General features: G+C 45.8%; 1 protein-coding gene across 1 annotated transcript in view; it reads left to right on the top strand.

The window, feature by feature from the left end:
• Positions 1-13,606, top strand: part of lamc3 (laminin, gamma 3) — a gene marked incomplete at its 5' end in the record, with an annotated part of 97,584 nt that overhangs the window by 38,805 nt on the left and 45,173 nt on the right. Inside the window, 5 exons of the mRNA XM_079235073.1 lie at positions 1,396-1,584; positions 3,283-3,400; positions 7,150-7,248; positions 8,066-8,202; positions 8,909-9,028. Of these exons, the coding sequence (XP_079091199.1) occupies positions 1,396-1,584; positions 3,283-3,400; positions 7,150-7,248; positions 8,066-8,202; positions 8,909-9,028 (663 nt within the window). The remainder of the gene's footprint in view (positions 1-1,395; positions 1,585-3,282; positions 3,401-7,149; positions 7,249-8,065; positions 8,203-8,908; positions 9,029-13,606) is intronic.

Genomic DNA, 13,606 nt, shown 5'->3' with positions numbered 1-13,606 from the left:
CTTTTCTCACCAGTGGCATGACAAATAAAAATGCAGGAATGCGAGTTTTAGGACAGTCGGTACACTTCGAAATAAATATGTGAATAGAGTTGTGAAGGCAGACGGATCCTATTGACCCAGAGCGGCCTGTCTGTGTAACCTATGAGCCACAGTAAGATATTTTATTGAGTTTCCCCTGTGGCTTGTATTGTGTCGGGTAGGAATGGAAGTGATGGATCTGGTTAACGCCGCTTGTGTCAAGACTAGTTAAGCCTACGCAGCATCCCTGTTGCTACACAGTGCTAGCATGTTGTAAACGTGTCCGTTCTGCACAACATGATGGATTGAGGTTGATATGCAAAAGCTCCGAAAAATCAACATTGTTCTGAAAAATATGACATATATACATAGAGACTGTATATATCTGCATTCACATCCACTGTTTATACTGTCAATACTGTTTATACTGCTTCTTTTTTTTCGCCACGTATTATTCGTATTCAGTGTGAAATGAGTCTTGACCAAAACAACAGTTATGATGATGTGAAAGTTCCTCGATTGGCCGAAGCTAACCTCTCAGAGACTAATTTAATATCTACGTCCTCAGAGAGTAAACAAGCGGACGACACAATTCTAAAGAATCATTCCGTTATTAACCGAGAGTTAGTCTCCATGGAGTAGAAATTGTAAAAAAAAAAAAATGATTGTAATACCGTACTTTACTCGTTATTATAAAACCAATCACATTGGGGATATTTTGCTTCTGTTGTTTCTTTACATGTTTGCGATGTCAATGGTGTGTAAAACCCCAAAAAAGGATTTCATGCAGGTTTAACATAGTAACGTAACATCGAAATATCTATTGAACCCCGTTACAGTTTTTCACCAAAAAGCCAAAGTTTGCGTCGCGTTGGATTTCGAATGCGACCGGAGATCTTTTTTTTTAATCTTAATCCTTGAACCACGGCTGAGCGACTCCTTAACAGGAAGTAATAATCACATGGTTTATTACAGAGAGCTCGATTCATAATAAAATGGGCAATTTCACCTAAATCCCCCCTCAGGATGGCGGGTGAACTAAGGAGGGATTTGATGTGAGGGGTGTGAGGGCTGTGATGCTGCGTTATCAGCTGGGTAATTTGCTCTTGTATAAACATGAATTACTGTTATCTAAGTGCCCCCTGACAGCCGATTGGCTCCTCATTAGGCCTGTGTGAAATGAGATTAGCAGCGAGCCTCGAAATTATGATCCAATCCCAGAACACATAATCTCTCACACACACACATCTGTGTCTATTTCTGTCTTCTCTCTGTTCACCTAGTTGTCTGCCTCGCCCACGCCTCCTCCCTGTGGTTGCTCTTTCCTCGTCCTCTCCTCACTTGACCTCTTGCCCTCGCTCTCTCTCTCTCCCGCAGAGTGCAACTGCAGCGGGAGGTCGGACGAGTGCGAGTTCGACATGGAGCAGTACCGCAGCACGGGCAGCGGGGGGCGCTGCGTGAGCTGCAGAGACGACACCGACGGGCCCCATTGTGAGCGCTGCAGGGAGAACCACTACAGGAGTTCTGCGGAGGAGCCCTGCCTGCCATGCAACTGCAACTCCAACGGTAAGCTGCAGCTACAAAACCCTTAATTGTTTTGATAATAACCCCCCGCCCCTATTATAATCCATGCAAATATCATTACTCACTCTTTTTGTTTTCTCTGGCATGAGACAATGTAATTATGGCGAGACTGGAATGCTGTATTGGCACAATTAGGCACCATAAGCAAGATTTAGCTACTCATAGGATTAGTTGTAGCAGATGTTATGGCTAAATGCTTTTTAAATCATTAGAAATATTACATTACACGAACCCATCGACTACTCAACCGCCAACCCTTGCCTGAGAGGAGATATTTCTGTTTCATAATGTGTACAATCTTGTTCGTCTCATGTCTTCATCCCGTCTGATTTATCCTCGCCTCGGCCCAAATGACCGTTAAATAAATCCATGACTTTGCTCTCGCCTCGCTGTTGTAAATTGATCCAGTTTGACTCTCTGAACTTTCATCAGCGCTCATTTAACGGGTCTAATTTTAGGTGGAGGGGCGTTCAATGTTTGGGCTTCCTAATTACACCATCGCCGGCGTAAAGAGAGGAAACAAGACAAAGAAATGGAGAAATAAATCAGCAATCTTTGCGTCTACGTTTCATAGAGAGTGTCAGATGATTTGCCAGAGTTGCTGGAGTCCATTATATTGATCAAAGGTTGTAGAAAGGCTTCCTTTTCTCTCATGTCCACAATATCCCAGCTGATCTTTTCTCTCCATTAACTAAAGTATGTCAGCTGCAGTGCGGTTGCCAGGTTTCATCCCGTGCTTCCAAGCTCATCTACAGGTTGTTTTTTAAAGGACAGAATTCAATAACAGGTATTCACAATGTTCATACGGTCATGGAAAACCTGGAAAAGTCATGGAGTTTTTTAAAATGGTTATTTCCAGGCCTGGAAAAGTCCTTGAAAAAAAAAAAAAAAATCCCCAAAGTTTAATAAAAGTCATGTAAATGTGTTATATTCATGTGTTCATGTCGTTCATTTACGCTGAGTTTGAAATATTGAATATGCTTTTAAAAGAAAGACTCAAAATATAAGCAGGCATACATACAGGCATTTATATAAATGTTTATTCTTTTAATCAAACTATTGTCTCATTCATTTGTGTCATTTAAGGTTTACTGTATGCTTTGTATTCTCATTGTTAGTTTAAATACTACATTTACTCACTTTTTACTGTTTATACCCAGATTTCACTAAATGTTTGTCATGGACATTTGGTTTAAAGTCATGGAGATCCATTGGTCAGATGTGTATGTGTATGACCCCTGTATTCAGTTTTCTCCGGCATTGCGAATCATTAACGATGCATTGACCCATTTCAAGTACCGTAAAAGTCGGGTTACAAGCTGCTACTACCTCTGGTCAGTGTCCCTGTTAGCCAGCTAGCACTCTGCTAGCTCCCCGACAACCACAGAAGGTAGCGGGACCAGCCCCGGCTCGACACCCGACTCGGGCAGAAGGGACGCGGGCAGTAGCAGCAGCAGCGGGGAGCTAGCGGGGAGCTAGCTAGCGCTGCTGCTAGCTTGCTACAGCGGGGACAACCACCGGCGGTAGGAGCGGCTTGTAACCCGACTTTTACGGTAATTCACTTTATGGATTATGAGGTGCTTTCCGCCCATTTTCTTGAAACCCCTTTTGTCGCCCTTCTCTCTGTGCACCCTTTTCCTTCCCGCTTCTCTTTCCTCCCACCTGCTGATCGTTTCCCAGGTTCAGTGAGTCTGCAGTGCGACGCAGACGGAAGGTGTGTGTGTCGCGCCGGCGTGACGGGGGAGAAGTGTGACACGTGTCGGGCCGGCTTTCACTCGCTGGGCCGCGACGGCTGCAGGTGAGCAACATGCCGACTCACAAGAGTCACAACCACAACGGATGACTCACTGACAGGCACTAGAGAGAAGGGGTCAATAAAACAAGTCAAACGGACACGGACTTCGTTTCAAACCTTCCTGTTTTGCAGTTATATCATCCAACTTCTCCGAGCCAGAATTGATCAAACAGAGCAGCCGTAAACAAGAGCGCTCTCTTTTCTCCGTGTGACACCGCTGTGAATTAGAGACCTTCTTATCAGCGACGACCAGGATGTTGTGTACACTATCAAACCGCTCGCAACCGCTGGAAAAAGAAGAGGCTTCTTTCAATTTAATCAAGATTTCTGCAAATCATCAACAGACTAGAATTAATGTCCATTTCTTACAAGACAGTAGAAGAGGGCTGATGTTTATACAGTGTTTCCATACTGCATCGTGTGAAGCAAACTTCTTATTATTTGTGTTAAAGAACCAGTGTGTCGCATTTAGAGGTATCTTTTTTTGGTAGGAATGAAGTATAATATTAATAAATAAAAGTATGTTTTCTTGCTTGTATAATACCTGGAAATAAGTTGCCTTTTTATTTAATTAACTGTATACAGAGTGGGTCCCCTTCATGGGGTATGCTGTGTTTCTACAGAAGCCCAGAAGGGACAAACCAAACCCCGGCTCTAGAAAAGGACCTTCACAGCCACCGTAGTTTTCCTACAGAGTTGCTGGAGACAAAAACAGCGCTTAATTACTATAAGCAGAGATTAATTATTGGACTTACATTCAACAAGTGGCCTGAAGCATGACTCAAAATGAATGCTGCTGCTTATTGTCTGGAGGATGTGTGACTAAGAAATATCAACTTGATGAAGACAATATGTCTCCACGTGCCCAAAGCAGTCAGCTATTGTACCTTTTAATAAATAAGTCATTTAAAGGACAATTAACATGAATTATATCCAAAGAAGGCTTTCTATTGTCCTGCATGCCCTCCTCCTGCAAACCGGCAGTGTGTTTGGGTCGGTAAGCCAGCCCTCCTGCACCAGGAGGAAAAGGACCCGGTGTTTTTGACGAAGAACCAAGCCGGAGACCGGTCTCCTCCACCTGTTACCATGGTGACCGGATCGAGCTACCGCCGCCTTCAGAAACTTCAGAGAACCCATTTCAGCCGCAGTCAAACCCCAAGGACGAACTTATAGCCTCAGAAACCTGCTTTTCCTTGAAAGGCAGCCATGACGCTTCAGGGAGGAGCGGTCAGTGCGGTGTCACATGACCCCAGCATCCATAATCTATATCTACTGTCGCCAACTATTATTAGTGAGCTATTCATAGATCATGAATAATTCAACTCAGTAATGCTACTTAATCCCCAGTTTGGCCATTTTATATGTTTATTTTTTAGCGAATACATGATTCTATTAATTTAAAACTCATCACTGATTTGGAAAAATGTCACCAGCATTGTTTGTTTTTGATTGATGGGCGGATCACAAGTGTTCTCTATTAATTGAGGTGAGAACAAAATGTGCATGTCCACTGAAGTATTGTTTTTCTATATTTGTACTTTGCCTCTGATTCGGATCGCCTCGCTCTGCTACAGGAATGATCTCCGCGGGTTTAATTGATTTTAAGATAGGCGCCGTTGCTTTCATCCCTAAGATATGAGGCTGATTTTACCCATGAGGCTTTGCACACTCACACACTCAGTCTGGGCGCCTTTTTTTGTTTTGTTCGCCGTGCTTTGTTGCAGTTTGAAGATGCACTGACCTGCTGCACACATTTTAATGATGAAAAGCATTTTCCAACTTTCTCTGACCTGAGAGTCGTCCTGCTAAGTATGCATACATATGAGCCTGCATGTAAATGTATATGATGGTCCATGTGTGTGTGTGTGTGTGTGCGCGGCTATGAGAAGTATGTTGCAGTATTTATATGCAGAAGAAGTCTACCCCAGCTTTCCCTGACCTCCTCTTTCTGCCGAGGGAATGCTAAGTTTGCGGTGGTGTCGAATTGCATATCAATGGCTGTGTGGTGTTTACATTATTGCGCAACACCACAAGTGTGGACACTGTGGCAACAAACGCTGGAAAAGCAGAACTTCATTTTTAACTTTTTGAAAGAAAAAAAATCTTAATATTCATTCTTGTGACTTGAAAAGCTGCTTTTTGGTGTAAGCAAAGGATGTGGAAATGAAAGGGGTGACTCACAGCAGGGCTGGAAAAAGAGAAAGGAAGGGACGAGAGATTGGCAACCAGTTGGGCTCCTTTGGTTGCCATCATTGGCAACCACTTTATAGCCTGTGCATAAATAGGGACCGCAAACAATAAAGCATGCACCCCAAAATAGGAAAGTCAGGAAGCTGAACTCTCCCCAATCTCCCACTCCCTCCTCTCTTTCACACTTCATGTCTGACTGCTGCTATAATACAGAATGATAGATTTTCTTAATATATATGTTGTCTCAATGCTTTCTTTATCTATTTGCACTTTATTGTTATTATCTGTATGCACTTTATATGTAGGACAGGAGAGAAATGTGTCTTTTATATCTTTTATATTTGTTGCGTTAGTGACTTAGAGCCTGTTTAAGAGACAGCGGTGAAGCACATGTAGTTGTTTGACTCAAGGGTTTATCCTGCAAAGTTCAATTCAAACAGACGACACCCTGCAGAGATGAGCTGGGGTTTTATTGGGTGGGATCTCAGACTTCAGTCAAATCCTGTCAAAAGAACAGCAAACACATCGGTCTTCTCAAGAAAAGTGCAGAATATATCGTCCAATGCCTTCAACTGAAAGTTAAAAATCAGCTGCAGCCATCGTGGTTGTTTTACAGCAGTAATCCACTGTAAAGAATATTAAATAAACTGCTGCGATTGGCCCAAAGCAAATAAAACATGAGCTTGTAGACGGAGACCAAACTTCAAATGAAATGGGAGTAAATATTGGATTTCTATTAGCCAGGTGGGTGAAAAACTTCAAATGAATGTGAATGCTGCTTCATATCTGGATGTGGAGGAAACTGCAGGCAAGATGTTCGGCATATTATGGTTATAATAATCCACGGCTGTATTTAGACTGTGCTTAGGTTCACATGAAGGAGGCTTTTCTGAATAGAACAAGTGTTGGCAATAGCAAATTCATAAATTACAAGTGAACAATAATTTTACAGCTGACTCTTAGTTTGGATTATCCTCACTGACGTAATTGTATCAATACACACACACACACACACACACACACACACACACACACACTGTTCTCTCTCAGTCATGCAGCAAAATCCGGCTGTCGAGTTGAGGTGTGAATTATTCAGCCCACTGGAGCAGAGACAAGTGGAGACGCCTTGCCGTGGGATAATTTAATTATTTGTAATAGCGCCTCATTAAAAAAATTGATTCTACGTTACGGTTTCAAACAAAAGCAATCAATCAATGAAGGTGATCAAACGCATGTCGACGTCACCCAAGTCGCCGCCGACACACACACACATTTTTTATTCTCAAGGGGTGTCTATGGATTTTTTCTGTAGCGGTGACAAAAAGGGTGTACGAGTCACTCCGGAGACCCGGGTTCGAGGCCCCGGGCAAGCGTCCCGTGTTATTTGAGCGAGACGGCCCTCTGGGTATCTGGGTAGCGGAGCGTCTGTGATGTGGAAGAGGGCAAGCGGATGGAGAGCGCCTCTCGTGGAGTTCAGATAACAGCATCCCTGTCTTCTGAATCACTGCTCACACCCACGCACGCTGGTTTCGCTGCAGTGGATCTGACTCTTTCCTCCGCAGGCCGTGCGAGTGTGACCCCGGCGGGAGTGTGGACGACTGCTCCGCTCTGGACGGACGCTGCCACTGCAAGCCCAACGTGGAGGGGCAGAGCTGCGACAGGTGTGTTATAACACACACACACACACACACACACCTGAGGTTACCGAGGAAACTGTTGCAGTGTAAAACCCCTAACTAACCACCCACCCGCTTATGGACAGAATATAGTGTTTCTGATACGTCTCATTTTGAAATCGCTCATTTTTAAGGATGAAACATTTACATTATCGCTCCTAGATTTGATATTAATGGGGGGAAATAGTTTTTTCTGTGCAATATTTTACTTCTTGCAGGTGCGGCAAGAATAATTGGTCTAAAAATATCTCTTGTGTTTTGGGTCTGTCCGTCATTGCGACTGCTTTGACAGCGAACACGACTGTTGCGACATGTCAATAACCTCGCCTGTCTGTTCCCATCCTGCTCCTCGGGGATCAAACAGATAAACTCACCCTGACTTTAGCAACACACACAGCCCCCAGGTCCCAAACTATTGAATAATTCTGTGCTCCCTGTTTGTTGACTTTCATTTTTTTGGTGCTGATTCCACGGCTCGTTGAGCAAGGCCCGTCTCCTGTGTAATGTGACCAGTGTAGTGGCTGTTTGTCAGCGCTGTTCCTCTCCCATATGGCAGCAGCTCGCGCCTGGAGGTCAGAGCTCAGGGTCCTTGCACCCGATCTCCATTCAGGGCCCTTGTCCCATCATTTTGAACCCATCACACCCCGACTGCTGCAACTTAATAAAGAGATTAATAAGAATAACGCCACAGCAAGGATGTGCTAAATAGCTGCAATGAGGCGCGTGTGCAGCATGTTAATTACTGTTTATGCATGAGTGTGTGTATGTGTGTGTGTGTGTGTGTGTGTGTGTGTGACTACAGATGCAAGCCAGGTTTTTTCGACCTACAACAAGTGAACCCGGCCGGGTGCCAGGCGTGCTTCTGCTCCGGCCACTCGCTGGCCTGCTCCTCGTCCGGTCGCCACGCCGCCGCCGTCATCACTTCTGACTTCACCGAAGGTACCGTCCTCGCCTCAGCATCCGTTAACGAGTTTCCCTCCTTCCCGCGGGATCGTAATTACCCGGCCAAAATGAACAAGACCGACGATGTTTGCTTTGTTTTCCGACGTAATTCGCACCGTTTTAATTTCCCCTAACTACCGCGCGTTTGCAGTGTGTGTGTTTTATTCATCAGGTCGCTGTGTTTCTTTCTGCGTGTCGACTTATTGGATGCGTTGTTTCATTTCATTTGCAGAGAGTCTTTTTTAACGTGTGGCCACAAACAGATGAAAACTCAAGAGATCGGCTTAAGAAGCTTTTAAACAGACAAAAACACCAACTAATTAGAAAATCAATTTGACAACATATAAGCATGCGTAACTAAACGAGCTGCAGACGCAGAAAACACAATGAAGAAAAAGAAAAATCTGCCAATGCGATTTAGGTTTATCTCAATTCTCCCACTTCGGGTGCAGGATTCATGTATTATTGCACATGATCTTCAATGTGTTTTCTCAACTTGCTCGCCTATGCAGCATGTTTCTGTATGTGTGTGTTGAGGCCTCAGGGCCGCTGTGTGCAGTGTGTTTGTGTGAGTAAAACTAATAGAAACATAATCTGATCTCTGGTAAGAAGAACTCACATGTTTAGACTCTTTGCTATCCAGTCTGTGATGCAGAGAAAAGCTCTGCTTCATGTCTTTAAAGTTTAAATGTTTCCTCTTCAGATCAGGATGGCTGGCTGGGAGAATTCTCCGGCGGCCAGGAATACCCCCTGCTGTGGAAGGAAGGGGAAGTCTACCTGCTGCCTCTCACCGAGGAAGACATCGGCTTCTACAAAGCCCCCGGTGAGTCACCACGGAAAATAATAGAGATGTGAGTTCATCCATGGAGACGGATCACTACTGGGTCAAATGAGTGGGACAGAAGAAAAAGCAGTTTTAGTGTCGTTGACATTTACGTTATTAGGTAATAAATCCTCCAGTTGTTGCTCTTCTAGCAAATATGTAAATTATATTAGTGTTAATAGAGCATCTTTAATACCCGTAGCGTGTTCCTGTTGTTCCTTAGTGAGATTAATCAGGTTCTTTGGCAGCGGGTCACGCAGTCATTCTGACACCATTTTCTCCAAATCCGTTATCCGAGCCATTAGAAGATAAGGGAGTAAGCCGGCCCGGCTACAGGACTTAGGGGCCCATTTCTATCAGCCGCCCCAGCAGCAGAGGCCTGATGGAATTGGATGTCTTGGCCATGCTGGAGAAGCAACAAAGTGAAAATTGGCTTGGCTTCTTCTTGTCTCCGCTAAGTCGGTTCTAGGCATCGACTGGCAGCCCCTCCAGCCGCCGTGCAGTCCACCGCCAGAAGCAAAAAAAAAAAAAACAGGAGCAATCCCATTAACGCCGCATCCTGGAGGTTTAATGCCCAAAACGCGCGATCACAGAGAACGACTCCATTTAGAGGCGTCTTTTTTTAGAAAGATGAAACGCTTACAGCCGGATGTGACAAAGCCTGGTGGTCAGGCATAATTTGCAGAATGTCGAAATATGAATACGCTCATAAGTCATGGGTGTTCAAGTTTGATTGCTGTGTGTGTGTTTACATCTGCAAGTCCATAATGAACGCCCGCATTCTTTGCCATATGTATGTATATATAGATATATGTGTTTAATTATAAATGTACATCGTTAATAGTGTCTTTTAAAGTTGCTTTCTTCTTCACGCGGTCCACAGTGACGTCTCTGTGGGCCACAACACACAGATTAGTGGCCCAACTGGCCGAGAGCAGCTTTGTGGCAGCCGGCTTATCTACTTCCTGCAGTGCTTGTTTATGTTGTTTCTCCACATAATAAATGCACAAATCTATTGCCTTGCCATCCCTATTAATGATCTCATTTTCTCCCCCTTTTTTTATTTTTCTTATAGCGGTGCATGTGTACAGTTACTTTAAAGATTATACCAGACTTGCAGCGGCTTTGAAAGCAGTTCTCAAATTCTCTCTCTTCGCCACTGTCTCGGCTCTTTTAACTTTTAATTTGTATTCGCGCTGAAAATCCCCTCCGCTGTGTTCTCCGGCAAAGCACTGGAGATAATTCTGAGTGACAACTCCGCGTCGAAACATCACGGCGAACTGCAATTTCTGTGATTCCCGTGAATGTATTTGTCGGCGTGGTTTGTCTTGGGCTTCAGCTGTCACGCAAGGGGACAGGATTCAATCATAGGCTCTTTTTTTTATTATTGAATTCTTGGAGAGACCGGGGGTTTGGGGATCTGCGTGGCTCTCGCAGCTCCAGAAATATCAGCCGACGCTGCAGAGGTCACAGATATTCCCTCAATGGCGCCTGACAAAGGAGTTGTTGGACCAGACAGGGAGAGTTTGAGAACCGTATAAAAGAAGAAGAGAGAGAGAAATCATTTCTATTGAGTCCCTTGAACTCCCAGTGACAAAGAGGCCAACAGGGCACGCACACCTCCATTATTCTCACCTCTTCCTTTCTTCACCCCAATGACCAACTCAGTCAGGACATCACGGTCCTGAAATGAAAACATTCCCCCTCTCCCTTTCCTTCCTTTTCACCAGTGCCAAAGTCATAAATGCATGCGTGTAGGTAGACGTGTGCATGTGCAAAGCCACTCGTCCTCCTCCTGGTTGACGGGGGCCGAGCTTGGAGTCCCCCCTCGGTGACTCAACAGACCGAACACTTGGAGCGATCATAAACAAACATGAAGTGCCTTCTCCGAAAACAGTTGCTTTGACCCGCCTCCAACAACTGTGTCCACCACTCGGTGGTGCTGGACACAGTGACCGTCGGCTCTCTCGGCTGAAGGGGAGATCATCTAATGTAAGTCCTTGCAGCCATCTGTTGAGGAGCTCGCAATGTTGATCCCTTTTTTCATATCTGCAGCGCAGGCCAACCTGCTAAGCCCGGAGCAGCGGGGAGTCGAGAAAAAAGGAAAAACAAAAGAAGTGAGAATTGAAATGAAACAGCCCTCTCCTAGAAGGCAGCAGAGCAGCATATGGCTGCTCGTGTGTTCGGTTTGAGAGCGAAAGAGAGTAAGGATCCATGAGAGCAGCTGCAGGCGGCCTGTCACTGCGATTCAAGAAGCAATTGCAGCTAAGAGCCTCACACAAGCTGAGCAATACCTGCTCCCAGGTCTGCATATAAACCAGGCTGGTGGCCAGACGAAAACAGAAAGAAGATGTCGCAAAGGGAGACGGTGAAAAGATTGTGAAGAGACAGAGAGAGGAAGTGGAAACAACAAAAGCAGAGGGGAAGTACACTAACCTAGAAGGTGATTGAGTGGCAGAGTAAAGTATGCTTGAAGCTCAGTCGTGCAAAGTGTTGTCTGACCACATCTAACTGGGAAAGTGTCGTTCCAGGCGGCCTCGCTCAGCGGCCGGGTGCAGCGCCGCCGCCGCCGCTTCCTCCTCCTGGCTGCGTGCCACCGCCTCCACAATCGCTCTGTGAGAACCCTGCGTCCCCTGCGGGTTCTATCGTCTCGACATAGATCATCTTTTAGGCGGTGTCTTCACGGCGCTGCACACAAACAGTAACGGAAGTAGTAGAGAAGAGAGCTGGAGAGAGAGAGAGAGATGGAGATTCAAAGCCTGGCTGCTTTCTTCCCCTCCACACATTTGACCAATCCCTGCGCGGTCCTGCCAATTCCAAGGTTGGAGCGCTTTGTTTTGGCGGAGAGGACGCTTCAGACGCTTTCAGTCTGTCGAGCGCTTTGTTTGAGCTTTCTGAAGCCTTAAAGCTTCACACTGACAACGGAGCGCTCGTCCAGAACATCCAGCGTCCTCGTTCATTTCAGGCCACGGCCATTGGCACGACGGAGCAGACGCCGAATCATGTTCGATTTATATCTGAGATCAATCATCACTAATGGTTTGCGTGGGTGGATTCAATGTGTATTATGTGCACAGGCAAAATAAACAGAACTAACAGCTGATGTTGCATCGAGTGTAGGTAGGTAGGTAGGTAGGTAGGTGGGTAGGTAGGTGCGTAGGTAAGTAGGTAGGTACGTAGGTACGTAGGTACGTAGGAAGGAAGGTAGGTAGGAGGTAGGTAGGTAGGTAGGTAGGTACGTAGGAAGGAAGGTAGGTAGGTAGCTAGGTAGGTAGGTAGGTAGGTACGTACGTAGGAAGGTAGGTAGGTAGGTAGGTAGGTACGTAGGTAGGTACGTAGGAAGGAAGGTAGGTAGGAGGTAGGTAGATAGGTAGGTATGTAGGTAGGTAGGTAGGTAGCTCGGTAGGTAGGTGCGTAGGTAGGTAGGAGGTAGGTAGGTAGGTAGGTAGGTAGGTAGGTGCGTAGGTAAGTAGGTAGGTAGGTAGGTAGGTACGTAGGAAGGAAGGTAGGTAGGAGGTAGGTAGGTAGGTACGTAGGAAGGAAGGTAGGTAGCTAGGTAGGTAGGTAGGTAGGTAGGTAGCTCGGTAGGTAGGTAGGTACGTAGGAAGGTAGGTAGGTAGGTAGGTAGGTACGTAGGAAGGAAGGTAGGTAGGAGGTAGGTAGATAGGTAGGTATGTAGGTACGTAGGAAGGAAGGTAGGTAGGTGCGTAGGTAGGTGCGTAGGTAGGTAGGAGGTAGGTAGCTAGGTAGGTAGGTAGGTACGTAGAAAGGTAGGTAGGTAGGGAGGTAGGAGGTAGGTAGGTAGGTAGGTAGGTAGAAAGGTAGGTAGGTAGGGAGGTAGGAGGTAGGTAGGTAGGTAGGTAGGTAGAAAGGTAGGTAGGTACGTAGGAAGGAAGGTAGGTAGGAGGTAGGTAGATAGGTAGGTATGTAGGTACGTAGGAAGGAAGGTAGGTAGGTGCGTAGGTAGGTGCGTAGGTAGGTAGGAGGTAGGTAGCTAGGTAGGTAGGTAGGTACGTAGAAAGGTAGGTAGGTAGGGAGGTAGGAGGTAGGTAGGTAGGTAGGTAGGTAGAAAGGTAGGTAGGTAGGGAGGTAGGGAGGTAGGTGCATAGGTAGGTAGGTAGGTAGGTACGTAGGAAGGAAGGTAGGTAGGAGGTAGGTAGATAGGTAGGTATGTAGGTAGGTAGGTAGGTAGCTCGGTAGGTAGGTGCGTAGGTAGGTAGGAGGTAGGTAGGTAGGTAGGTAGGTAGGTAGGTAGGTGCGTAGGTAAGTAGGTAGGTAGGTAGGTAGGTACGTAGGAAGGAAGGTAGGTAGGAGGTAGGTAGGTAGGTACGTAGGAAGGAAGGTAGGTAGCTAGGTAGGTAGGTAGGTAGGTAGGTAGGTAGGTAGCTCGGTAGGTAGGTAGGTACGTAGGAAGGTAGGTAGGTAGGTAGGTAGGTACGTAGGAAGGAAGGTAGGTAGGAGGTAGGTAGATAGGTAGGTATGTAGGTACGTAGGAAGGAAGGTAGGTAGGTGCGTAGGTAGGTGCGTAGGTAGGTAGGAGGTAGGTAGCTAGGTAGGTAGGTAGGTACGTAGAAAGGT

This window comes from Taurulus bubalis (assembly GCF_910589615.1).
Source record: "Taurulus bubalis genome assembly, chromosome: 19".
Classification (NCBI taxonomy): domain Eukaryota; kingdom Metazoa; phylum Chordata; class Actinopteri; order Perciformes; family Cottidae; genus Taurulus; species Taurulus bubalis.
The sequence above is the reverse complement of the archived record's forward strand: the minus strand, read 5'-3'. Positions and strand labels throughout refer to the sequence as shown.